Below are 24627 nucleotides of genomic sequence, written 5' to 3'. Positions count from 1 at the left end.
GCGAATGGTAGCAGGTATACCTAAATACCTAGTATATAACATAGGAGATTGCTAAACGCCTAAACTTAGCCCTAAGGGTTACGTTTAAGAGTAAAACTTTCATAAATATTATGTTATGTTCATGAAATCTATATTATATACTCCGTATATCACATTATTATTATTATTATCATATGTATAAAAGGAGTCACTGTCTCACTGATAATAATAAGATGTTTTCCTTTCTAACCCGCATTAAATTTGAAGTTTCTCCCCTATAAGTTTCTTTCTTTATTACCAGTTGTTGCGCAAATGTTATGTAGATTTTATTTTGTGATACAATAAAAAATTATAAACTGAAGACTATAAGAAAGAACAAGATTGGCTTATGATATTATATTGCTCTGGTCCACATAATAGCGACATATATTTAGCTTATAAAACTTATTCAGAAGATGTATTAACCTATTAATATATTATTGGTTAATTAAAAAAAATAGTATCCATAAAAAATCTTATATAAAAAATATGGATTAGAAAGTCAGGCTTTTGGTAGTGGCAATATTATTGAGAAATAAATAAATATTAGGAATCATAGAATAGAAAACAATTAAAACTAAGTAAGAAACCTTGGTGAACTAAAAATGCCTGGGCAAAATGAATAGCTCACAACCTGACTATATCCACGGACTAAGTATATACAAAATCAAATACTCCGTATAAACCTATATATACAACAACAAATCTGATTTTTCGCCTGGTAACCTTTTTCTCTTTAAGGCTGTTCTAAAAGTTAATTGCTTAAAACTATATAGGAACACAAAATAGTTAAAGGGATAATTAATCGTTATGAGTGTGTGTATTCTACAAACTAATTAATAGGTTGACTGAGACAATGTGGTATCATTGTTTGAGCTTTGTGTTTGCATCCTGAACTTACTGTTTTCTTCAGTGTAAAAACCAGGTTGTTCAGGATCTGGTAACTTATCACTTTCGCCGCTCAACATCGTAACTACTTCAGACATGTTTGGTCTGCATTTCGGGTCACGTTGAACACATAGCAAACCCACATGAATAGTCAACAATATTTCAGATGTGCAGCCTGATTCGTTTAAAGATGGATCAACTAGTTTATCAGTCTCCCCATTCTTGTATAGAGTCCACGCCTGAACCATATCGTTTATCAAACATTCTGATCACCATTAGAAATTACTCATACTAATTTAACGTACTAATTAAATGTTAGTTATTTAACTACTTTATTACTTACATGTCCAACAAGATTGTGATAAGTAGTTTCGTCATAAAATCCTCTGCTTTTCCTCCCGCTCACAATCTCCAACACTAAAACACCAAAGCTAAATACATCTGATTTTACTGAAAAGATACCATCCGATGCATACTCTGGTGACATATATCCGCTGTATCAGATTGAATACACATTAAAAGAATTGAATAAATCCCAAAAATTACTTGATTTTATAAAATTCTACGTATCTTACTATGTTCCGACCACCCTATTCGTGATTGTTCCGTTTTCATTTCCTCCGAAGCTTCTTGCAAGGCCAAAATCAGATATCCTTGGGTTCATATGTTGATCAAGTAAAACATTTGCAGCTTTAAGGTCTCTGTGGATGATGAGAAGTTGAGAATCTTGATGAAGATAAAGTAATCCTCGAGCTATTCCATTGATAATGTGAAATCTTTGTGTCCAGTCGAATATTTTGTTTTTTGTTTCTCCTGAGAAAACGTTTGATTTACATTTATTTAGTTTTCTTGGATGGGTGCACCAAAATATTGATTGTGTAGCTAGTGTTCTATGTTTAACATACCGAACAAAAACAAATCAAGGCTGTTGTTAGGCATATACTCGTAAATTAACAACTTTTCTTCTCCTTCAATGCAACAGCCTAGAATTTTGACAAGATTTCGATGTTGAAGCTTCGAAATGAAGATGATCTCATTTTTGAACTCTTCAACTCCTTGATTCAAATTTAAGGATAGCCGTTTCACTGCAATTTCTTGTCCATCGTCCAAAAATCCCTACAAAACTAAGTGTTATATTAATATTATTACTGGAGAACTGTCAGAGGGTCGGTTTTACCCCTTATGTTGATTGATATTACTAGCAGATATAAATTCAATATATACCTGGCAGTTAGGACCCATACACCAAAGATTGGGTCAATTTGGTCAACCATTTGAGACCCGTTCGAACCATGACCTGTTTTGACCCAAACCCATTTGGGACTCGACCCAACCCGATCCGTATGCCAGGCTTACCATATAGTATATGTTTGAAGAATAAAGATTATCTTGTAAACGGGTCCAAATCCACCTTCTCCAAGCTTGTTATCTACTGAGAAATTGTTGGTCGCAATTTTCAGTGTGGTTAGACTGAATAACGGGAGGTCTAGATCTTCGTTCTCAACCACTTGATCAAGCATTCCTAAGAATTTGCAGTATGTTATGTTTGAATCGAACAGGATAATGATTATTTATAAGAAACAAAGTTAGTTTATGAAACTACTAATATAGTGATATTTAAAACAAATTACCTTTTGCCTTCCCTAGCTTCTTCTTCTTCATCATCTTCATGAAGATCAATATAAATAATCCTGATAAAATGATTAATCCTATACTCAAGGGAATAATGACAACCGCCTTAACTTTCCCTTTTCTTCCTTGTCGATTTTTATCTTTCTCTGCGAAAAAAACATAATCACAATTAGTATTGTGTCATCTTCAGATAGACTAAACATATTCAACACATACCTAATTCAATAGCAGACATCCGTATGTATATGTCTTGCCCGTTATCAGGAAGTGTTCTCATATCGATCAACTCATCGTACCATAACAAACAACCACTCTCAACTTTAATATCCAAAGTCGCATAAGCTGTACAATTACACTCTTTTGTACATTTCACCCTGCATTCCTCTATACTCATATTTATATCAAACCATGATTTTCGCGTGTCTGGTAGCTTCATAAACGAATACATCCGAAACCCTTCCCCAACACCACAATCTAACGCGATTTCCCTTTCACAACCGCTCGACCAATCAGCTATATCCCAATGATCGGGCCGTTTAGGTGTAAACCCTCTTAAACACCCACAATTTGGAGACTGGGATATGTCACAACTCCCGTAGACCCCACACAACGCGTATCGTTCACAACTATCTGTTGTCATTGATGCATACATAAATCATCCTTGGGTTCGGTTAACCCAATACCATTGACCCATGTTACCATCTGGACCTACAGTCAACCTAGTCAGAACCGATGGGTTAAGCAACACGTATACAGCCGCAATTTCGTTTTCGTTAGAATAAAACCAGTTTCTGAAAATCGGATTAGGCTGGTTATTCGTGCTGCCACTATATTGAAGACCATTCCAAGATCCTAACCTATATTGAATATCATCTCCCTTTTTTTGAAATATTTGTGGGAGCCCGTTAAAATCCATACAAATCATATATTCGCCCCGAGAAGGATCATCATCACTTTTCCAAGAAGTATAATTTGTAACTAAACCTCTTTTTAAATTCCTTCCAAATTTCATACCCGGCATCAGGGTATCAGTTGGCTCGTCAAAACTCTGCCAAATGTAATTTTCGGGCCCGGTTTGACTATCAAAAACAATAAAATTTGAATTATCTAGCAACTGGGCCACAACGTTTCCAGTGTTTCTTGACAAAATGGAAGACCATATGGTTCGATTGGTGGCTGAATCACGGAGCACTAATAAACCTCCCGGGTTTAGAGTCAGCTCTCCCGATTTGTTAGGAATAGGAGTGTCTCTATTGGCAACCCAAATAACGGGTCCTGTTGCTGGCCGTTTGTACCATATGCCTAAGTATCGGTTTTGGGTGGTGTTGCTCGGGCTAAAGAACCCGAGCTCGAAGGATTGTTGAGGTGAAACAATGGTTTGACCATCTGTAATGGTTTGGGTCATGGATATGGTGTCTGCTGCCATGGTGCACATGAAGAATGCAATGATACAAATTAACAGGGTAGTTAGTGCCTTCATTAATGAGGTCAATTAGGCTTTGATACTGTCGGGGTTTGGTTTTTACAAGCTAATAAAATGAATAAATGATGATGGAAAGGAGTTTAGAGTGGGAATAATGATGGAAATGAAATAGATAATAGATATTAAGTACTATAGTATTAAACTACTACTGGTGCTTTTTTTTCTTTTTCTTTAAACAAATTGCATCTTTAAAGTTAAATAATAACATGTTTGTTTGTTTGCAAATGGCATCAAGGTACACCTACCAAATTGGCATCCATAAACTAATTTTAACTATATTATAATTATATTAGATATAGATATAGATAATAACATTGTTATAGTTATCTTTCCAAAGGGCAATTTAACTAAACTTGAGGTTGAAAGTTCAAATCTTTCAGAATTTGGAAATTGTAAATTCTGAAGTTGGGTTTGAAATTCTGAATTTGAATAATTATACATATTGGTGAAATAAATAATAATAGTGAGTGTGTGAGTTGTTTTTTAAAAGATTTTTAATAGTGACTGGATACGAATCCAAGATTAGGCAGTGACGTAACCTGAATAAGAATGATCTAGGTTGCACCATCATTTTGTTATGTTGCTCCTGATTAGTTTTGGTTCAGAGTGACATCCTGTTAGAATTTTCTGTTGTAATAAGAAATTGTGTTCATGACTATTGTGTAAGGCTCATCCCATCACCAATATGGTTATAATTATTATGTTTCTATTCAAACCTTAATGTAAATTGCTTATTAGGAAAAACACAAAAGCCAAAAAAAAAAAAAAAAAAAAAAATCAAAAAATTTGTTACGATTAGTACCGAATACTGTTCACTGCCTGAGACACCTCACTGCCGGAAAATTAGTTACGAAAATTCCCGCCGGATGTTACCACGAAGTCGAAGCAATGGATCTCGGCCAGATTACCGTTGTACGCCAAATCCGCCACACCAATGTCGCAAATCATCTTCTTCACCTCCAGATCTAGATCTTATAATGGGTTTTATATAAGGGAGCCTTCTAAATTGCCGCCATACGCCATCATCCCTTTTTGCTCGGACGAGACCTCAATCTCCGATTTGCTCCAACGAGACCTTTATCTCCTATTTTCTCCGACGACACCTTCATCTTCAATTTACCAGTATTAGTTAAATTAAAGTTATATGATTTCGATTTTGTTGATTTCAATATGGGTTTGATATGTGTTTTCTTGATTTGATTTGTTGGGGAAGGAGAAGAAGGTTTAGTGAAATGACAAAAGAATAGGTTAAATTACGAAAATACCCCTCATATGCTTCGCATATGTTATGAGATAACAGGATCTTTTCACGACCATTAGTGTTAGGATTATTTACGTAACTTGTGCAGACTACGATAACCACTTCAAAAAAAAAAAAAAATGTGAGTTGATTCGTACACCGCTAATAATTAGCCATACACCATCAAAACTTTTTTACTAGTTTGTACAGTACAATATTTTAATGCACGTTTGGCAATGTATGAATAATTTTACCGGTGTACGAATCAACACCCCAAAAAAATATAATGAGAGCAATGCGTAATCTGAGATAAATTACATGGACCAACCGTATAATCCGGGATAAACAAAGTGGACCAACTGCGTTAGGGGCGGAAGATAATAAGGACAGGGCGGGGCACCCGCCCCAGCTGGATTTAAAAAAAAAATTGCAAAAAAAAAAAAAATTACTAAAAAATAAAGTTTTTATTAATGTTTGCCACTGCTGCCAATGAAAAATTTAATAAGTTTTTGCATCCGCCCAATATGTGATCGGGTTCAAGTTCCGCCACTGAACTGCGTATTTTTATATACATTAGAACCTCTATAAATTAATAATGTTGGGACCGGGATATTTTATTAATTTAGCGAGATATTATATGGATAAATTAATAAATTATTAATTTAAAAAATTGGCTTATATTTCTAACCAAATCTCAAATTAATGCATCAACATTTAAAATTATCATGTCCAATCACTTTACCTATTTGAATAAAACATAAACATTGACCTTCAAAATTCTCATGTATGTACATTTACATATTAATGAACTTGTCAAGTTCAATGTATATTGGAATTTAAAAAAATAGTAATTATTAATTTATAGTTTCGTTTGGACCAATATATTTACATTGAGATTTCAAAAAAGTTATTATTTTATTGATTGAGTTTCAGTTTTTGTACTTGTCTCAAACACGGAACCCCTTAGAACATTAGAACTTTTTCGGATGAGTGTGATAGAGCCGAATCTACCACATACCCGTGGGGTCACGGGATACCACTAGTTCGAAATATTTTAGTAAAAAATACTTTATAAATTGTATAGGACTCTACTAAATTTAACTACGGGATCCATATATTTTTCAAATTTATAGTTTTTCTTTTAAATTGTATAAGACACCACTAAATTTGATTACTCGGACTTCATATATTTTTTGAGAGTGTAGTTTTTTAAAGTAAATTACCACTAAAATAGTGTACAGATAATTAGTACTGAAGAAAATTCGAGACCCCATTGAGTTATAATCTTGAAATCGCCACTTGAATGAGATAGGACCAGAATGGTGAAAACTCGTTAAGTCTGTGATATTAATTAAAACTTCAAATTTTCTTCATCCTTGGTATAAAAATAAATTTCAGCCTAAATCAATTCGAAAGTTTGTGAAATCAACCTACCAAACGTGTAATTAGAAACGATGTGTCGCTAAAGATACAGTAAATGTTGTACATATGCAACCTCCCTTAACAAAAGTTTATTGAAGCATATTTCCCTTGCTGTATAATGTACTGATCTCTGACTCTGTGAGTCAGTGGCTTATTCACAAATAAGTATAAATTGGTCAATTATATGGTTTTGACTTAATGTGAATATAAAATGGAAGAACAAAAATATTTCGTTATACATTTGTAAGCATTTGCAATAACTTGAAAATACAGTTACAAATTATAGTCCGTAATTAATATCTTCACGTATTATGGGCATCATTGTGTAAGTATATATGAAAATATAATAGTGGAGGTCAGAATAACTCAATCATACCGTGTAAATTTCAATAATAAATACTCGAAGAAAAACCCAATTATCCTATACAAAATTCATTTTCGTTCATATTTAAAAAAGCAAGTACAACATGCTCTATGCATAGGACATCCTGAAGTTAGAAATGAGGCCAACTAAAACTGGATTCACGAAGCGAGGCACAATATCAGTTATAATCATACCCATTAGTAATGCGCCGCATGTTGTTAATCCACGATAGACTAATAGATCCAAGATGCTATCCGTATTGACCACTGTAATTAAAATGTATAAACGCCAAACGATAATTTTTCCGGCAACACTTACGTCGTCAATTCACTGCATCTTAGAGTTACGGTAAATTGGAAGAAGTATTTTCTGAATTTGCTTGTTAATATATGTTTTAATCGATATATGTAATGTATAGAGTTTGATGTTGTTGATTAATTTAAACACGATGTTTGAATTTCCGATTAGATTTGAATTAAGTATACAAAACACCTTTTGTTCTTGTTTCAGATGATATGTGATTATTTTTATTAAATTAGATTAAAATGGAACTGTATTGTACCACATTACCTAATTAATGTTTGATTGATGAACTAGGTTTGATTTGCTTTGAATAAATATGTTATTTGGCAATGGCGTTTGTGATTTAAGATAAAACCATATTTATGACTAATGCTCTGCTAAAGGAATTTAGATCGTCACGAAGCGCTCATGTTGTCCTAGAAAATAAGGTTCTAAATAGCTTAAACACGCACGATAATGAGTACACAAGATGTCATTGTGAAGTCTTGTTAAAGCTTATACTAAGGCCAATGAGCTAGGGTTCATCTTGACTAGTTTAAAGTTCTATGTAAAACCAAGGATGTATTGACCATAACAACCACATGCCAATAGTACTAGTACATAAAGAACATGATCCTAAAATCTAGTCGAAGTAATGATATGTGTGTGTGTGTACATTCTATCGAGCAACTACCTCTGTAACAGTTTGATCGTTTGTGGTACTTGTTGGATAGCTACTCGAAGAGAAATCACCAACGAATAATTTATTTTCTAAGAAAAAAGCCGGTTGTTTAGGTTTCTGCAGTGCAATTTCATTGCCCAACATTTGAACCACATCCGACATATTTGGTCTGTCTTCTGGATTTTGTTGAGCACATAACAACCCGACTTCAATTGATCTTATGACTTCTGATTGATTACTCGTTTCACCTAAAGCTGTATCAATCAGTTCCATTGACCTGCCTTCATCATGCACTCTCCATGCCTGATTAAAAAAAGTAGATATACTTAATTATATTTATATCCTAGATTAAAACACTTTTAATAGATATCAGGAAAGTAGCTTGTGTCGGTCAACTAACATGTCCGATCAGATTATTGCTGTGTTCAGGATGAAAGAATCCCCTGTTTCTCTTCCCACTAACAATCTCCAACACCAAAACACCGAAACTGAATACGTCTGACTTTGTTGAGAAAACACCGTCTAGTGCATACTCCGGGGACATGTAACCGCTGCAAGCAACAACAAAAAAAAAAATTCGTATGTGTAACATAACAATATTTTATTATTAAGAACTATACGTGACAATTGAGACCCATACTCCCAAATTTGGATCAATTGGGTCAAGCTTTCAGGTCAATCGGGTCTTGAGAAAAAATAGGCATAGCAATGTAAAAAAAAAACCTTAAAAGAAGGTTCAATGAGTTTTCCCTCCGACCTATTGGATCCTATACAAAATATAAAGGATTAGGTCTAATGGGTATCAATACCCAAAGCTCAATTAAAAAGGAAGGTCTAATGGGTCTTGTGAATGGGTCAAATGGCTCAAGCATAACAAGTTTCATCCGCCAAACATTAATGAAATCATTCATGGTTATACAGTATCATTTATTATGTATATTGATATTTCTTATATATAGTAATAAATAATAATAACTAAAATAATATAATCAATGTAAAAAAGCTATGTAAAAGTATATGACCCGTTTGGACCCATTTGACCTGTGACCCGTTTTGAAACGTTACCCAAAGCGACCCAACCTGACCCATTTGGACCGTTTAAATTTTTTTACCTGTTTTACCCATGACCCATTTCAACTCAAAACCATTTTCACCCGTTTGCTAGGCATATTAAGAACGTAGAATGAATGTGAAAGTTGGATGTTGTAGCTTACTATGTGCCGACTACTCTCTCTGTACTTGCTTCGGTCTCATTTCCAGTACCAAAGCTTCTAGCTATTCCAAAGTCTGATATTTTAGGGTTTAGATCATGATCAAGTAGAATATTGCTAGCTTTAAGATCTCTATGGATGATTCTTAATCGGGAATCTTGATGCAGATAAAGAAGTCCTCGTGCAATTCCTTTAATAATGTTGAATCGCTTTTCCCAATCAAGAAGTGTGCTTCGTGTTTTATCTGCCAAAAAGTTGCAGGTTGAGGTTTTATATATAATTCTAGCTAATGGGTAGTTTTAACTCTAAATCTGTTAATGAAGTTATATGATGCTTACCAAATATAAAAAAGTCTAAGCTTTTATTTGGCATGTATTCATAGATCAACAACTTTTCGTCACCATCGATGCTACATCCGAGTAGCCTAACAAGATTCCGATGCTGGAGTTTTGAGATGCAAATGACTTCGTTTTTAAACTCATTAATTCCTTGACTTGAAGTTTTTGAGAGACGTTTAACGGCTATTTCTTGTCCATCTTCAAGCATACCCTGAAAATTACCATTAGCTATGTGAATACTAAACAACCTTCAAAGGTGAGTTTCATTCGTTTCATTTTGTAAGTGACAATCTTATATGGGCTAATTCTGGTTGTTATGCATATATTTATTTACAGTGAGTTTCTTCTACCTTATAAACTGGTCCAAATCCACCCTCTCCAAGTTTATTCTGCAGTGAAAAGTTACCAGTAACTTTTGCTATTGTAGAGAAGTTAAACAATGGTAGCTCCATGCCTTCTTTCTGGCTTTCACAGGCCTGCATTGATTCGACTGCAACATAGAAAAAAGATCATTACTTTAAATCTACTTAAAAGTTCTGCTCAAACAAGTGAGATATCTATTTAATCTATTCGATATACATTTTTTTTTTTTTTTTTTTGACATTAATATTGGATTCCCATTACTTTACTGTTAGAATTGTTGATAATTTCTTACATTTTTCCATTTCCTGTGCATAACGATAACGCCTTTTTCTCCATGCGTAACAGAACAATGTAATGCTCAACCCTATCACAAGAATACTTATGAAAGCTATTAGTATGATGAATTTGATGTTTCTTCCTCTGTTTTTAGAAGCTGATTGACCAACTGCATGATATCAACATAGCAACAACATCATTAATGTATAACAACCACAAAATTAGTACTTATAATTTGCTTTATTAGACAATCAAATTGTTGAGTAAAACTTAAACAATATATAGTTACCTAATTCAGAGGCAGCCATTCTTATGTATAAATCCTGACCACCCTTGCCTTCAGAGTATACTCTGAGATCCATAAGGTCATCGAACCAAAGCAAACAGCCACTGCCTCTTCCACTGATATTTGTATTAACGTACGCCGTACAACTACAATTTTTATGACACAATTCTTCACATTCTTTCAAAGTCAACCTCTGGTCAAACCAGGAATTGTGTGTATCCGGTAACTTCACATTCGAGTACTTAATAAACCCATCAGACCCATTTTCACAATCCATCTCTTTTCGTCTCATACAACCACCAGACCAATCCGCAGCCTCCCAACCCTTTTCGTTCCTCGGTACAAATTTTACTTCGTCTAAACACGAACATACTTGCGCGTTCAAACTACATGTCCCATACGCACCACATATGTTATAATCATCACATATTTCGCGTGGTAACGCAACCATAAGTTGCCATTTTTGCCCTTCTTCTACCCAAACCGACCGTTCAACCTTCCCCGACGAAGAACTCACAGTGAACTTCGATACAACCGAACTGTTCACAAGTGTATATACAAAAGCTACCTCCTTTTCATCAATAACCATATTATAAGTAAAAATCGGATTTTTACTAAAATCCGAAGCTCCACTAAACCGTAAACCGTTCCATGGGCCTGCCCGAAACTTGATGACATCACCTTCTTTTAAATAATCTTGAGGATAGCTTTGAGTGTCAACACTATAAGTCAAATTACCGACGCCCGGATCTTGATCGCTTTTCCATGCCGAAAGACTCCATTCCTTGCCGGTCAAGAAATTTCGCCCGAATTTCATCCCGGATAAAAGTGTGTCAGTTGGATAATCAAAACTCTGCCATATAATCTTGTTCTGTTCACCATCGGTAATAACAAGATTTCCAATATCATCAAGCTTTGCAATTGCATTACTTGACGATGATGTGTTAGATGACCATATTACATGATTATTATTAGTACTAGTGTTGTTCATTAGGACTAGATCTCCTGTTTGAATGATCTTTAACACACTTGATGATGATGATGATGATGCACCTGTGATTGGGTCGTTTCTGTTAGCGACCCAAACAACTGTTTTAACAGAAATTTTCTTATACCAAATTCCAATATATCGATTATCCGAGCTACCCGGAGTGAAAAATCCCAGCTCGAAAATTCCACCTGGCGAAACCAACGTGTCGTTTTCTGTCAAGAACTGTGAATCTGAAATGATGTCGATTTCGGCTGCGCAGATGTTCTGAACATGGTATGAAGCAAACAAAATAAAGAACAAAGGTGAAATCATGTTTGCTTCAAATCTTGTTAATATTTGTCTTGTTGCAATAGATCTCTAGTAGCATATGATGGAGATCATGTTACTCTTCACCTACCATTTGAATTTGGTGCTAGTGAATAGTGATTCATCAAGTGGGTAATCAATTGTTGCCGGGTTTTGCATTCACCTGGAGATAAGTAATTTTTTAATAAAGTGTGTCATATTTTTCAACATGAATAATGCTAAAGATTATAATGATAAATCTAAAATCTTATCTTATTTTATGTAATAAGAAAAGACACCGAAAACGTGAGTTGATTTTTAAGTTTAAGGAGTCAACAAACTTCTAAAATTTTAATATTTATTTATTTGTTAATTTTTTATGTCTCAATCAGCTGGTTGCATTCTCTTTAATGCATATGAATTCACGTTTGATGGTTGGTATCCATTCAAGTATGTGGACCTTCTTTTCCTTTGTAAAGTGAATTTTTATTTGCTGGCTACAACCTACAAGCTGGTTATAATTAAGATCTTGTGGAATAAGTACATGTTTCTTCAACTGTAAATATTTTCACTTTTAATAAAAATAATTAAAATAAACTATAACTTATTGCGTCTTACTTGATTGTAATTGCTTATTCATGTTGTCTTTTAGCTCAATATATTCATAAATATGTAATTAAGTTTTTTTTTTTTTAATATAAACATACGTTCATTACCAATCTCAACAAAAACATACATCATATTCCCAAAAGCAACCGACTAAAAAAAAAAAGGTTAAACCGACCATCTGGCGGCCCTATACCGACCGGTCCTACAGCCAACATGTGAGAGGAAAATCGTGTAACTCATGCTTAAAAGGACATGGGGCAGAGATTGAACCCATAACCACCGCGGTATGCTGCATGTCCCCCAACCACTAGACTACCATCGCGGGGACAAAGCAACCGACTATATCTAAGCTACAAGAAGTAACTATGGACTGTAAGAAATACTAGAGTCACATCAAAACAAATTTGACAAACTGCAACCAAAAAACAAAAACTAACAAAAAATTGCGATAAAAAAGTTCTCTCAATGGTGAAATTGTACAGGGTAGAGGAACTAATATGGAGTGATTTAGGTATAATTTTTTTATTGATATAACACAAAATATATGAGTAGTTTATAATGTTATACGACAGTATATACATATTTACATAATTAATATTGTATGAATACAAAAAACTTAATGTTTGGGCTACATGTCTAATTTGTACATTCTATCCACAGTTGAAGTCAGTGGCAGAGTCAAAACTTTTCCACAAGTTCAAATCTAACAATCCGTAAGAAAGGAATCAAGTTAGTCAAAAAAGTTTGTGTCAAAAGTCTTAGCAATTTCTATTTAATAATGTTATATTATCAGGTATGTAGTGAAAAGTTGATGTCAAAAGTCTACCATTTTGTCTTCTTAGGTGAACGTTTGGTGGGGGTTATTTTCAGGTGAATGTTTGACTTTGTTGTGGGTTCATTTTGGTAGACTCCCATTCCTCAAAACCACACAAATAAGATTTTGGTGATGGTAGACACAAATGATAGATACGATCATAGAACGAGAAGGAGCTATGCGATGATACCACATATTAAAGGGCCGTTAACCTAGTAGTATTGTGGGCCCATTCAAGTTTGAAATTCTTGAAATAGAGAAATGTTTATATATTCATGATATCTGGTGGGTGTTAAATTACCTTTGTATATACGAAAATTAATTAAAAAAAATCCAATAAATAAAAGATGGCATGTGATGTATTTTATTTTGGAGAATGAACTTTTTTCAAAGGAAAGGATGCAAGTATGGACATTTTACAGGGACCATAATGTTACTTGCTCCAATACTGACGTTGGAATGGGACACAAAGTTTGTAAAAGTATCTAATTCATTAGTAACATGCAAAAAAAGAAAAATAGTCACAGGAAAAAAGTCACAAATTATACATACACATATAACAACAAATGACCACCTTCGCCGTATCTCATAGGCAATTACACTGTCAAATAAAGCCATCTTATGACTTTACATTTGCAGCTGTTTCTTGGTTGTCGTTGAGCAACCACCTCATATTTTCCCAATATACATAAACAACCCTCCAAACAGTGCATAATTATCAACAAAACAACAATTGATGGCATCATATATTAACAAAACAGCCTTAAAATGAACTCTTCGAATTTGGGTTTACAAGATTTTAGTGATGATGGTTTAATGAGTAAGTTGAAACAAGGTGATTTTAATAAAGATGGCGCGCTTAATCAAATAGAGTTTTGTGTTCTTATGTTTAGATTAAGTCCTCATTTGATGGAAAAGTCTTGTTTTTGTTAGATGAAAGCTCTTGAGCATGACTTTAATCAACTGTACCATAATCAAGATTTAGTAAATTACACATGTAATTACTGTAACATAAACTGTGCGACTTGTATGTAGATATATAATCGAGCATCTAGTTCGGTAATAGTTATATAGCTACCTGAAACTGCATGATAAGTGCCTGAAATGAAAATCGGCTACAAGTAACTCCACTTGCGTGTAAAACCCTGGTTATTTAGAAGCCTGCAGACTGCAGTGAACCCTCATCGTGTATAATATCAGATGACATGTTTAGCCTATCTCCTGCATTTTGTTGAACACATAACAACTATAACTTCATCAATATAACTTCAACTATAACTTCATCAATATATTTCATTGACCTTCGAAGGTACATGCCATGCTTGAACACAATGTACATAATTTGATAAAGGATAATATTTTAGTTGCATTAGCTAACACCAACTTGGTTGTATCCAAGCATGGCAGTTGAGATGAGATTTGGCTCCCACGAAACCCCGGAAAGATCTTTTCATGATTTTCCCAGGATCAGATGAGGCGTGATACGTGTGTGTTTCGAGTGAGTACCACACTAGCTGCGGGAAGTAGATCTTGTTCTCCATTTCAGGCTTCTTGGCATCAACGCAAATAGATGTCGTACCACCAATAAAGATGGTGTGCTTCCCTATACCATCTATTTTCTCCCATTTATCATCCTCATCCTCATCATCATCATCATCATCATCATCATCATCATCATCATCATCATCATCATCATCATTTCGCTTCTTGAATACCTTAACTTGTCCACACTCATCACCCACAATGACAAGTAAAAGATGTTCATCGTCGCAACTCATCAGGAAATACTGGGAGTCGCGACTTCTACTTATCATCAGTGGTGGTGCTTTGGTTAAAACAGTTTTTATAACCATGCTTTCTTCACCACCCAAATTTTTTAATACGATAACTTGTCCGCCTCTACCCAATGCGTAAAGATCTTGGCCAATAAATGTTAAAGAATATGGCATATGATCATCATGACCAAGAGGGACGCAACGCCATGTTGATGATAGTTCCCGAGCTCCTCCTCCTAATACACCTACAGAGTAGTATATGAAACACAACTGTCCTTGTTCATCTACTGAAAATCCAGCAACTATGCAATTATTATTAGTAGGTGATGCTGAGAAACTTAAGAAAGATATGTAACCATAATTTGGAAGCTTGCGAACATCACTTGTGAATGGGTTAAAAAACACCGGGCATTTAAATTCGCTGCTCTCAAACAACAACCAACCATACCTCGAACAATACATTTCGTCGTCCACAATCGATGATAGCACCTGTGAATTCTTCTTCACAAAGTAGTTATCCCCCGACAACGGATCTGTAAAACTGATAGTAACTCCTCCTCGATGTTTATTTGCAACCATCAGCCATGGTGATGTTAACGAATAATTATGTAATCTGGTACGTGATGACTTGTTGCTCCACCGTATCAGAGGTAATGCTAGACGACAGAATTTGCACGTTTCACGCAGGTTCAGGTACTCCACACCCACACAATGTTCCATAAGCATCTCCAACACATCAAGTAGCCGCGATGATTCGTTGTGCTTCAAAACCCCCTCGTCCAACGTTACTACTACTACTCTCTCATCCTTTTCTGGTTTGACGGTACCCGTGCAGTTTTCTTCTAGCCTACATACATGATCAAGCATTATTAATATAAAATAAATAATAAATAATAAATAATAAAAAAATACAAGATAGATAGATAGACGACGACGACGACGACGACCACGAAACGCCGCCGCCGCCGCCGCCGCAGCAGCAGCAGCAGCAGCAGCAGCAGCAGCAGCAGCAGCAGCAGCAGCAGCATCGGAGGCAACATGGAGACATGGAGACATGGGTTGTTCCTTGTTCCTTGTTCCTTGTTCCTTCCCACATGGAGACATGGGTTGTTGAGACCACCCGCGAAGGCATAGGAGATGCGATGATGGTTCTATCTCTGACATGGTACAAGTGTAATATTCCGTCCATTTTGTCACGAATCTGTATATAACCACCCCCTAATAAATCATCGGAGGCAACTGCGGCGGAGTTATAAAATATGGAGCGATCACGACCAAGATCCACATAAAAGATAGCAGTGTCTTTCAAGTCATCCATTTCTTCCCACATAGCTTGAGTAATGTCTAAGTCTTCAACGTCTTCATCTTCGTATTCTTCCAAATTCAAACCACTCACGTCCCATTTCTTGAGGCATTCCAAATCTTCCCACTTAATGCGACCAGTGTCTAATCGAAACAAAAACACTTCAGCAACTTTAAGTTTTCTAGTTTCATTGTGATAACACACGATAACGCAGAACAATAATTCCTTCTTACCATATCTTCCTCCGATAATAAAAGGATCATAGTGAGTACAACGATGAAATTCAGGCACAGGGCAGGCCCCAAACATCAGTAGTTGAATCATGTCCCACTTTACTACTACCTGTATGACTGCAGTACAGAAATAACCGTCGGAACTTAAGGCATATATTTTACCATTGCAACAACATAGGTTACGTAGTAATTCACCATTATATGTTAATCTCTTGAGCTGTTGAGCTGTTTACTGTATGACATTTCAGTCCACCTCATCCTCTTTCTTTTACTATGGTTTCTTAGGTGACAAAAGACAAATGTAGATGCATCACATCTCGTTAACAGGAGGACACAAGTGGGATCATCAGGAGGAGCTGTCAACAAACACTCACGTATAGATATATTACCATCTCCATCTTTCAAGATAAGAGGGGGAAGGTTTACAGTCTTCAAACTCACTGGGTTCCAAAGAGACCAAATAACATTATCTGGATGGTTTGATATAAGCAACCAGCCATAGAAACAACCTCGGATACGTTTTTTGTATAACTCGGGGATTTGAATTTGAAATTTAAGCAACGGGTCATGTAGTGTAGAGAAAAATTCTGTACACATGTCGTCTTCGTCTTCGAGGTTCTGAACAATAAACCATGGATATTTATTGGAAGATGATAAAGGAGGCAACTTCTCACATGATGATGATGAACCCATACAAACCACCTGCTGCTGCTCATCATACGCCATCTGACAACAAGTTAATAACAATTACTTCAGTTAGTCAGTTTGAATTTAATTTAATATCACAATCATCTAAAAATCAAATCGGTGGGTTAATTTAATGCTACGACATTTTTAATCCTTCCTTATTCAGATCAACATATGTCAAAATCTTCACCTATAGGTATAGCACATAACTCACAATCTAGGCATTACACATATCATACACACATCTAACTAATAATCCTCAACTACAAACAAACACTTAGATAAACATGTGAATGTATTTATTGTCTATGATTCATCTTTCACCACTTGTATCACTAAAACTGCAACAAATTTAGTTACAGAGTACAATCTAATAACTACTTATAAGACATCACCAGCACACTCTAGTGAGTAGTGAGCATCTCACTTTGTATGCTACTGTCACTCAATATTTGCGACAACAACGACACATCTATGGAAGAAATGAGTAACAACCGCAAATTAACGCAATTAAAAATTGACTACGTATACACGTTGATTTAGTACTTGCAACACATAACTCCAGTTAAGACAACATAAATAGCCACAGTAGTACTATAAGCGCTAAATAAGAAACATACAAATTCAAATCAAACCTCAACGTGCATCTAATTTTCCAAGCTACAACTATCATGACACATTATTATTATTACAATGTCAACCAAACAAATTCGCAAATGAGACACCAAACGTTTATTATTATTAAATTAAAATATATGTATATTACCAGTATACACTCCCAACACGCTTGTAACCAAAGCTAATCATGCAACAAACAGATGGACTGATGCACATCAAAGCATTCTACTATTAAACTAAATAATCCTAAAATCAACTGAACAGATCGATTAAAAAAACCCTAGAAACTTTATTATAGCTCAAACGGAAATTACGAAACCCTAATTTTCAAACAAAAACAATCGGCAATCAAGTAAAGTACAATCTCAACTAGAATAATTTTTAAACAAAACCGATCGACCACAATCGTTCATTAAGTCAAGTACAATAGTCAAGTACAATATCAGATAGAATACATGTATAAAACGCTTTAGACGAAAGCAAACAACCAATTCAAAGATTTCAGCAACAAATACATACATACAGTTTATTATTATTTAAGATATGAAAATAAACCTTGAGATAGTAGGTGAAGTTAGTTAGGATCAATCAACGCCGACAACAAGGTCACCATAGTGTTTCACACAAATTGATTGATCAAACCTTTCTTTTCTCTCAAGTAAAAATAGGGATCACAACGGGTGGAGACCCCTATTCGCGGATATCCGTATTTGGGATGGATAGGTGAATTAATAAAAATAGATACGCGGCTACAAAAAATAAGGGCATATTTCAAACTACGATAAGTAATTTTGGAGTTCTACTTCTTACACAGTTTGAGTCATCGAGCGTTGCTGCTTGAAAACGTTTGAAAGAATACATTTTAATCTAGAAAGAATAGATAATTGGTTTAAAACAGTACCATGTGGGTAAAGATTATTACACATTGGTTATTGGTCTAAACCAAATATTTAATTTTTTTATTTAATACTGTATTATTTCTTCTATAGTTTTAAATATGATATTTAAATTGTGGTTAGATGAATTAATTAAGAAAATGAAATAATAAATTGTGAGGGGGAAATTATTATGTGGTCGTATAATTCGTTTTGTAATAAAGGTTAAAGAAAATATATGTTTGTTTGATTTCAACACCGTTAAAAATTCCTAACGTGAGGATTATGTTTTAGATGACGGATAAAATATCAAATATATGCACGAGTCGAAACAAATGTAATTCGGTTTCAAGAGTACCCCTGGCCAATAATATGATGACAACGAATACGGGATTTAGAATATTGTTAAATGGATCACGCGTCAAATTTTTAACAGACCTAAATAGATCAGGTGAGACCTATTTCTCACAATTTTGTGACTCGTGTTTCAGTTTCCAGTTTCGCGTATCGTTTTCAATTTCGCGCTTCGGTTATCAAGTTAGAAATGAGCCCAACTGAAATTGGGTTCATGAAGTGAGACCCAATCAAACCCAGCAGCCTTGTTAAATTGTTTCCAAGCTTTAAAACAAGCCCCACCCACCCTAATGTGCCTCGTTATTAATCCATGATAGACTATTAGGTCCAAAATAGTATCTATATTGACCACTATAAAAGTGTAAATAAAATGTTTAAACGCCAAACTGTTAGACGAATTAGAAGATCCAAGTCCGATTGTGGGCTTAAGTCTGTTAAGGTTTCTAGATTTATTAGGGTTATGTAATCTATAAACATGGCATCAGATAGGTTTCCTAACCCTCATATCGCTTTCGCCTACTATCACTAAATATCCTCCGGTCATTGACTACTTGTCAATGATCCGGAGGGATCTCAATCCACCGTTTCTATCAGTTTGTATATCCTTCAATCTTTAATTCTGGTGACACCTCAACACTTGTATCGTCAATTTCACTGCATTTTTAAGTTACGCTAATGTAAAACTCGTAAATAGTTTCCGAATTCGCTTGTTCGTATCTTATTTAATTGATATATGTATAGGGTTTGATGTAGCTGATTAATTTAAACACGATGTTGAACTTTCGATTTAAATTGAATAAGTTAACAAAAAACATTTTGCTCTTATTTCTGGTGATATGTGATGTTTTTGTTGAATTAGATGAATATGAAACTGTAGTATGCCGCATTACCTATTCTGGAATGTTTAATTTATGAACTAGTAACTCCACTTGCGTGTAAACTGTAAAACGCTGGTTGTTTATAAGCTTGCAGACTGCAGTGAACCCTCATCGTGTAATATCAAATGACATGTTTGGCCTATCCCCTGCATTTTGTTGAACACATAACAACCTGACCTCAACTGACCTTAAAACTTGGAATTCATCTATAATTTCATCAATCAATTTCATTGACCTTCGATGCTAAATGGTTGAACACAATGTACAAAATTTGATAAAGGGATAATATTTTATTTGCATTAGCTTTAGTGGTGATAACACGTGTGTTAACCACTAGTACTTAAATGCCCAATAAGATTATTGTCACGATCTTTATGAATATTTCGAAATTGTGAATCATTGATACTGGTAAATTAGTCCTCGAGCAATTCCTCTGTTAACTACAATCTCTAGCCAAACTTTTAGAATACCATAAAGATCATCCTTCACACGTAAGTAACTCTGAAAACTACAGAGCTCTTATTTGTAATCATGTAGATTACTGATGTATTACTTTTATGTCTTCCATATTTGGGTCGCTAAAGCCCGTTTAATCAATAAGAACAATTAAGTTAAGTAGGTTGTTAGGGCCATCAATTCTCCACACAATGGAGGAATTGGAGGGTCCTTTTTGGGGGAGGAAAAAAATCGCGACTATCTCCAACCGTCGCGGGGGCCACAATTTAAAATAACCGTTTTATAACAAAAAATGAGCAGAGTTATTTGGAGAAAACTGGTGGACTACCAATCTACAAAGAACTCTTTAAATTGCGGAACCACTTGGAAATGGAAGACTTATAAGTGGTATAAAGAAGTGGTTACATCTACAAAGAGATTCCGATGTGAACAAAAAAGTGTATGTGGGTCAACCCAACCTAGAACATTACAACATTTACTAATGGGCAAACTCCATTGAAACATAACTTTTTAACCTCAAATTCCTATAAAAGGTAATCTATTTTTATTTTGACGTTTAAATGATTGTTTTACCAAATGTTAATAAAAAAGAGGAGTATCGTTACTTTTAGGTTAAAACTCCATTAAAAATTTACGATACTCCATTTTTCTATTTTCACCGCGTACTTGAATAATGCTGTTCTTTGATGAAAAATTTGGCGACAAGTACTTACATTGGTGAAGTCATGTTTGCGATTATAGTGGCGATCGTGCGATTAGTCTATTCGCGCTGTTAACCGAATGTAACACCCCGTTTTTCTAAACATGACGCTTGGGCGTCTTACGGAGCCCAAGAATAGGTACTTGATCGTTTGGAACGTTATTGTTTGACCGAGTTTGACTTATGGTGTTTTAAAAATGAGATTGGGAACTATCAGGTCAGCTATCGCGTTTCAAGTGTGTTTGTCTTGTGTGGGGACGTCGCGGATCGCGACGGGAGTGATTAAAACGCGACGCACAACTTTTCCTAGCTCCTGATCACCTTGTCGCGATTCGGGTGGGTTTGTCGCGTATCAATCATCACAGAACGCGATAGAAGGTCGCGAAACGCGACGATTACGTTGAACTGACATTTTTAACCCTTTTTAATGGGTATTTCGAGGGTATTTTGGTATTTTCGCATCATAGACGGGTTTTATACCCCAAATCAGTTCCAAACATTATCCTATCTTCATTTTTACACAAAAACACTCTCATCTCCAAACCCCAGAGAGAGATTGAGTTTTAGAGAGAGAGAACTCCATTTGAAGAAGAAGGAGGTTGTTTCGGGTAAAACCTCAAGTTTTAAAGTTGTTCATCTCGTCAACGGCATCCTTTTGGTGGTATTGGTAAGTCTCAACTCTGAATTTCATACTTGTGATTTGATATTCAAGGTTAGGGTTTTGAGCTAGTTAGTTGTAAAACCCATTTAGATGGTGAAATGGGTATTTGTAACTAGTTATTGTTGATGTTGGTGGGTTTTGGATTGGTTAATGATTTAACCATGTTTAAGGCTTGTAAATGGTGTATAATCACTTGTGTTAGTGATTATAGAAGTGTTGGAACCACTTTGGGTATATTTGGATTGACTAATTTTGAAATGGGTCAAAATTAGGGTTTAGGTGTCAATTTGGGCAAGATTGGTGTTTAACACTTGTGATTGGGTTTAATTGGTGTATTGAGACCATTTTCACTTGTGTTAGTGATTATTGGTTAGTTCGGGCGCGGTTTGAGCTTAGAAGTGCAATTGGGTCGAAATCTCACTAGTTGTCAATTTGGGTTGATTTGTAAATCCACCTTAATTGTGTTGTTGTTATGTGATTAATGGAATAGGTACTTTCCATTGGCGTGTTGCGGATTATTCGGTTGCATTCATCAAGGCTTCAAGGTGAGTGTAAATTTACTATGCACATGTGTATGTGTAAAATGGGTGCGTGTGTGTAGGGTAACCCTTGTTCGGGTTTACTCAATGTTCGTGTGGAAGAATGGACCTTGTGCTTCGGGTCCATGTGATACGCTTATGCGTTGTGGGTTCTTACCCTTGGTGTTGTGAATTGGCTAGCGTTTTGGATAACTCTTTTGGCGATGGGTTGCTAACATTTGTTGTTGAGGGAATGAATCTCGGTTAGTGCGGATTCATAATGACTCGGGTTGTTTCGGTCATCTTGGTGATGAGGTGGTGAATTTCGGGTTGTGCGAATTCACTAAGGCTCGGGTAGTTCGGCCAACCTCGGTTGTTGAATTGGTGAAGGAAGTGAATCTCGGGTAGTTCGAATTCACTAAGGTCCGGGTAGTTCGGCCAACCTTCATGTGGTTTGGGTTAAGGGGTTAACCTTATCGATATTGTTGATTGTATTTATTGTGTACGCGTATATACTTATTGTTGTGTTGTAGCTAATCTTGTGACGTTAGCTTGGCGATTACGTAGCGTGTAGCTACTTCGTGTATCGTGCTCTTTTGTAGTTTGTTTACCATGCGGATACGGTATGTGTTATTTTGATGCTTAGGGATGCGTAGCCATTTTATGCATATGTATGTGTATAGTATCTTTACATTCACTAAGCATTAGCTTACCCTCTCGTTGTTGATATTTTTATAGGTTCGTGCGTTGGCGGCTCGAGTAAGCGTGGGGATTAAAGACCTTGGCTAGTTGCTTTAGAAGATCTTGCTTTTGTACTCGATTAGGATTTGGGTAGCGTAGTCCCAAATCACCATGCTCGGTTTTGTGTAAACGTAACTAGTCGGGTCATAATGATTATAACCGGTTTATGATTTAATTAACGTATCATTGTATTAAGGAGTTTAAATTATTAATGTATGTTTTACGTTCGATGAACTTACTTCGATAACAAAAATGTTTTGGAAATTGTGTAGTGGGACCTAAACGTTATTTAATGTATATTAAAAGGAAAAAATTTTATGAGCCGGTTTAATACGGGTTGGGTTGTTTCAAATGGTATCAGAGCATGGTCTAAGGGATTTAGGCGACTTGAGATAGGTGCCTAGACTTAGACTTTTGTGTGTGCTTATTTGTTGATGGACTTGTAGGTGAACGGGTCAGACAGGGACTTGGTTAGTGCCTTAGCGTGTAGGTGAACTAACGAGGACTATGACTCGTGTTATGATATTACTTCCTGCGTGTGTTTTTATCGCGTAGAATTTTGTTTGTGTTGGTTATATCATCAAGCGAGGCGGTCGTTGTACTAACGAGTCGATACGGCGTGTGTGCGTAATAAGGACTGGCAAACCTTATTACGGGTGCAAATCGTGTCTAACAAGTGATGTACCACGGGTGTTTAGCAAAATGGGGCGGTGTTGTGCGTGTTGTTTTATACGTTCGTGGACTAATCGTTTTGCATTCTTTAGAATGACGACGCGAAATGAGATCAAGGCGAATGACGAAGAGCTTAACACTAGAGTTGCGGCTGCCGTTGCCGAGCAAATGAGTGCATTTCGAGAAGAAATGGATAGGAAGTATTCCGAAATTCAAGGTAGGGGTGAAATGGAGCGTTGTCATAAGAGCTTCATGAGGACTAAACCCCCGATGTATGATGGGAAACTGGATCCTTTGGTTAGTACAACATGGATCTCGGATGTCGAAGGGTGTTTTCGTACTATTGATTGCCCTCCCGAGAAGAGGACAAGACTCGCTACTAGCTTGTTGCGGGGTAGGGCGAAGGATTGGTTGGATGGCAAGATTGATCTTGTTGGGATTGAGACGTTTATGGGGTTATCGTGGGGCGATTTTACGGAGGAATTCTTCGAGGAGTTCCGGACTGGAGCCGATTTGATGGAATTGCGCGATGAGTTGCGAAATTTGCGATAAGGATCTATGGACTTGAATACTCTCAAGACGACCTTTTTGGCGAAGGCTCGTTTTTTCCAGGAGTATTTGGGGAATGATCGTATGTTGATGGAAGATTTCTATCGAACCTTGAATGATGACTTGAAGAACAAAATTAGTCGGGGTCAAACGAAGACGTTTGCAGAGTTATTCGCGGTGGCTAGGGGTTTCGAATGGTATTCGCGATCAAAGAGGTGTGAACCTTTAAGTAAGAGAAGGGTTGATTCGTATGGCGCCCCGAGTAAGAAAAATAAGGGTACAAGTGCGAGTACGGGTAATGTGGAGAAAGGCACGATGGATTCTCGTGCACCTAGATGTTTCAATTGTGGTGTTAGGGGCCACAAGTTATGGGAGTGCACAATGCCGAGAAGTGATGACGGGATGTGCTACTATTGTCATAAG

The 24627-nt window shown here is 35.9% G+C and overlaps 3 protein-coding genes across 4 annotated transcripts; all 3 read right to left on the bottom strand.

Moving 5' to 3' along the window:
* Nucleotides 1–615: 615 nt before the first annotated feature.
* Nucleotides 616–4817, bottom strand: LOC139853421 (G-type lectin S-receptor-like serine/threonine-protein kinase At4g27290). The gene is made up of 8 exons (XM_071842814.1): nucleotides 3203–4817; nucleotides 2755–3112; nucleotides 2538–2684; nucleotides 2304–2428; nucleotides 1812–2022; nucleotides 1482–1719; nucleotides 1250–1400; nucleotides 616–1145 (listed from the first exon to the last, which is right to left on the bottom strand). The coding sequence occupies exons 1-8, from the start codon at nucleotides 4016–4018 to the stop codon at nucleotides 855–857; spliced, it is 2337 nt and encodes a 778-aa protein (XP_071698915.1). The 5' UTR covers nucleotides 4019–4817; the 3' UTR covers nucleotides 616–854.
* A 3006-nt stretch (nucleotides 4818–7823) lies between these two features.
* Nucleotides 7824–14396, bottom strand: LOC139852882 (G-type lectin S-receptor-like serine/threonine-protein kinase At4g27290). Its single transcript, XM_071842221.1, has 8 exons — nucleotides 14263–14396; nucleotides 10489–11945; nucleotides 10216–10368; nucleotides 9911–10050; nucleotides 9561–9771; nucleotides 9226–9466; nucleotides 8412–8562; nucleotides 7824–8314 (listed from the first exon to the last, which is right to left on the bottom strand). The coding sequence occupies exons 2-8, from the start codon at nucleotides 11786–11788 to the stop codon at nucleotides 8009–8011; spliced, it is 2502 nt and encodes an 833-aa protein (XP_071698322.1). The 5' UTR covers nucleotides 11789–11945; nucleotides 14263–14396; the 3' UTR covers nucleotides 7824–8008.
* Nucleotides 14397–14547: 151 nt separating this feature from the next.
* On the bottom strand, nucleotides 14548–18566 carry LOC139852883 (uncharacterized). 2 transcript variants are annotated; one of them, XM_071842223.1, is made up of 4 exons: nucleotides 18356–18566; nucleotides 16496–17221; nucleotides 15907–16405; nucleotides 14548–15806 (listed from the first exon to the last, which is right to left on the bottom strand). In XM_071842223.1, the coding sequence occupies exons 2-4, from the start codon at nucleotides 16584–16586 to the stop codon at nucleotides 14558–14560; spliced, it is 1839 nt and encodes a 612-aa protein (XP_071698324.1). In that variant the 5' UTR covers nucleotides 16587–17221; nucleotides 18356–18566; the 3' UTR covers nucleotides 14548–14557. The 2 variants fall into 2 exon arrangements, with proteins under 2 accessions (XP_071698324.1, XP_071698323.1); XM_071842222.1 differs by having other exon boundaries at nucleotides 15907–17221; nucleotides 18356–18565.
* Between the last annotated feature and the right edge of the window lie 6061 nt (nucleotides 18567–24627).

Source organism: Rutidosis leptorrhynchoides, chromosome 6 (genome assembly GCF_046630445.1).
Source record: "Rutidosis leptorrhynchoides isolate AG116_Rl617_1_P2 chromosome 6, CSIRO_AGI_Rlap_v1, whole genome shotgun sequence".
NCBI lineage: Eukaryota > Viridiplantae > Streptophyta > Magnoliopsida > Asterales > Asteraceae > Rutidosis > Rutidosis leptorrhynchoides.
Note: the sequence above shows the minus strand (reverse complement) of the source record. Positions and strands in the feature narration are given on the sequence as shown.

Coding starts and splice junctions, on each gene's coding strand:
- LOC139853421 (XM_071842814.1), bottom strand. CDS start 4,018: ATGAAGGCACTAACTACCCTGTTAATTTGTATCATTGCATTCTTCATG. Junction 1,720..1,811: donor CCTTGATTTGTTTTTGTTCG/GTATGTTAAACA, acceptor ACGTTTTCTCAG/GAGAAACAAAAAACAAAATA. Junction 1,401..1,481: donor AATAGGGTGGTCGGAACATA/GTAAGATACGTA, acceptor AATCTGATACAG/CGGATATATGTCACCAGAGT.
- LOC139852882 (XM_071842221.1), bottom strand. CDS start 11,788: ATGATTTCACCTTTGTTCTTTATTTTGTTTGCTTCATACCATGTTCAG. Junction 10,051..10,215: donor TGCACAGGAAATGGAAAAAT/GTAAGAAATTAT, acceptor TCTATGTTGCAG/TCGAATCAATGCAGGCCTGT. Junction 9,467..9,560: donor CTTAGACTTTTTTATATTTG/GTAAGCATCATA, acceptor ACTTTTTGGCAG/ATAAAACACGAAGCACACTT.
- LOC139852883 (XM_071842222.1), bottom strand. CDS start 16,586: ATGATTCAACTACTGATGTTTGGGGCCTGCCCTGTGCCTGAATTTCAT. Junction 15,807..15,906: donor GGCGGCGGCGGCGTTTCGTG/GTCGTCGTCGTC, acceptor TCATGTATGTAG/GCTAGAAGAAAACTGCACGG.